This window comes from Oreochromis aureus, linkage group 15 (genome assembly GCF_013358895.1).
Source record: "Oreochromis aureus strain Israel breed Guangdong linkage group 15, ZZ_aureus, whole genome shotgun sequence".
Lineage (NCBI taxonomy): Eukaryota > Metazoa > Chordata > Actinopteri > Cichliformes > Cichlidae > Oreochromis > Oreochromis aureus.
The window spans coordinates 25,958,088-25,960,587 of NC_052956.1; the positions used below are offsets into that span (position 1 = coordinate 25,958,088).

A 2,500-nucleotide genomic window follows, 5' to 3' on the forward strand; every position below is an offset into this window, starting at 1 on the left:
AATTGTACAAATCGCGAGTCCGTACTTGCGTTCTCAGCAAGTCCATACTCCCGTGCGTTCTCGGCAAGTCCGGACAAGTCCTCAAACATTCTGACTGAGCTGGATGAAGTAAGACAATTAACTAGGTTTTCACTTTCTTCCCTCAGATGATGAGGTCGAGTATGACGACGACTTCAACAGGTACGTACCTGTGTGTGTTTCTCTCTCTCACACTCTCTCTCTCTCTCTCTCTCTCTCTCTCTCACACACACACACACACACACACACACACACACACACACACACTCTTTAACCCTTATGCAACCAGCGTCATTTGCTGTTTTAATTCACGTCCTGTTTTAACTAGAGATGGCACGATACCACTTTTTTATGTCCGATACCGATACCGATATCATAAATTTGGATATCTGCCGATACCGATATTAATCCGATATAGTGTGTTTTTTAATCAATAAAACTGTTTTTTTTAAATATCTTGCTGCATTTTGTATAAGTTCATACTCAAGTTTAAATAAACAACAACACTAAAGCTATTCTGTTATACTTGTATGTAAAAAATACACTGCACCCAAAATATTTCATAGTTCAGCAATACTGATCAATCTAATAAACTTAAACCTACTCCATCCTCCCTATTCTGGTATTTTAAAGAGTACTTAGCAGAAATATTAAGCAACCTAACTAATAGGGTTGCAAACTCCCAGCAAAAAAAAAAGGGAACCACCCCCCACCTCATGATGCTTAATCGACATAATCAACTTTAATTTGATGCCGTGTGAAATAAAATGCACAGAAATAGATTATTTTTCAAGAATAATTAAATAGATTCAACATCTTTCTTCTGCAGAATTGCAGACTGCACAGATGGTATCTTCCCAAAGGAAAAAGTACTATAGCTTACTAGGGTATATTAGACATTTAACAGTTACTATATGCAGTAATGGACTTCTATACATTTTACATCAGATTAAAACTTTGGGTGTAAGATTCAGATAATTATTTATTAAAAGCTAGACATTTTAAATGAGAATAAGAAAGAAAAGTCTTTGTGCCCCTTTTCCTGTTAATGCCCTATCGGCCCCTGGCTAAACTTTGCTAGATCCGCCCCTGCACAGTTACCAGCCGTCAGCTACGTGAAAAGGATCCTGGTCTAGAAAGTAATATTAAATAAATTCTAACGACAACTTATCAAGCTTAAACGCGCTGCTGTTGTTCAGCTGCTGTTTTCCTCCTTGTGGTGCAAAGTGGGCCAAAAACAAACAAGAGAGACGGACTCGTGACAGAAAAGCCGATCAGCTGATCATTAAGGAGTTTCATGAAGTAGCGGCAGGAGAGGGAGGGAGAGAGAGAGAGGCAGACGCTCCATATATCGGTGGTTAAGCTTAACGCAGGTACGCTTTTACAAACATTCAGAGATGAACTTACACACTTGCTTTACTTCTCTCTGGGATAACTTCCTCGGAGATGAAATGCTGGTTTGCTAGCGAGGCTACAAATACACACAGCCGCTCTATCACGTGAGGCACACTGCTCCGACTGCTACGGTTATGAGCCGAGTTACGCCGAGTCGCAAGTTTTGTGAGGTGCTTTTTTGATATTTAATGGATCGGATTACATTTTTTTTTCTTCGCCGATATCCGATCCAGTAATTTACGTCAGTATCGGACCGATACCGATACCTAATATCGGATCGGTCCATCTCTAGTTTTAACCTCGAGGATTCAGAGGGTCTGATGTTCCTGTGATATCTGTGAACTCACGCTTCGAAGGTGCTGCTGGATCTGCTCCATGTATCTTCATCATCATCATCATCATCATCATCATCATCATCATCATCATTATTATTATTATTATTATTATTATTATTATTATTACATCAGAGCGTGTTTCCACGGCACTGCTCTTTATTTGATCTTTCACTGGGAAACCCAGCCTGCTCCAGATGTCTGATGAAAGTCCAGCCCTGAACACATCTACAGTCACATATCATTTAGTGGCAAAAGGATGTTATGTTTCCCAAAAGGGTGTTAGACCAGAGTTTAGACATTAACAGGAAAAGTAGTTTGTGGTTTTTCTTGCGTCGTGTCCGCTGATGGGAATGATGGATTAAATCAGTGTTTAACACTGATAGTTGAAACCGTCCACATCTGTAAAGCAGCTATTCAGATTCAGCTAGAAGGAACAGAGGACAGATGTGTTGCTGACTGCAGTGCCACAAAGCCACTGTTTTGCATTGAAGTGATACCTGTCCTGCGGTCTTTGAATGCAGCTCAGGCTGGGCAGGTGGAGGTTCATCTCACTCTTCTTCTTCTGTTTGTTTAGTCACCGCTCTGACCTCTCCAAGAGCGAGCTGAGCATTGGCGAGGAGATCGAGGAGGTTTCCATTGAGGGTCCCGACCACAGCGACAAGGTGAGACCACGCCCCTGCAGCTTCACCTGCAGCTCCAATTGCAGCCTCAGGCTCATTTCTGTCTCTGTCCACAGGTGGATGAATCCACTC

General features: G+C 41.6%; 1 protein-coding gene across 6 annotated transcripts in view; it reads left to right on the forward strand.

Moving 5' to 3' along the window:
• Positions 1-2,500, forward strand: part of cep43 (centrosomal protein 43) — a 29,188-nt gene that overhangs the window by 26,536 nt on the left and 152 nt on the right. For all 6 annotated transcript variants that reach the window (XM_039598480.1, XM_039598483.1, XM_039598484.1 and 3 more), the window contains 3 exons: positions 147-180; positions 2,323-2,410; positions 2,485-2,500. The exon at positions 2,485-2,500 is cut by the window's right edge and continues 152 nt beyond it. In XM_039598480.1, the coding sequence (XP_039454414.1) occupies positions 147-180; positions 2,323-2,410; positions 2,485-2,500 (138 nt within the window). The remainder of the gene's footprint in view (positions 1-146; positions 181-2,322; positions 2,411-2,484) is intronic.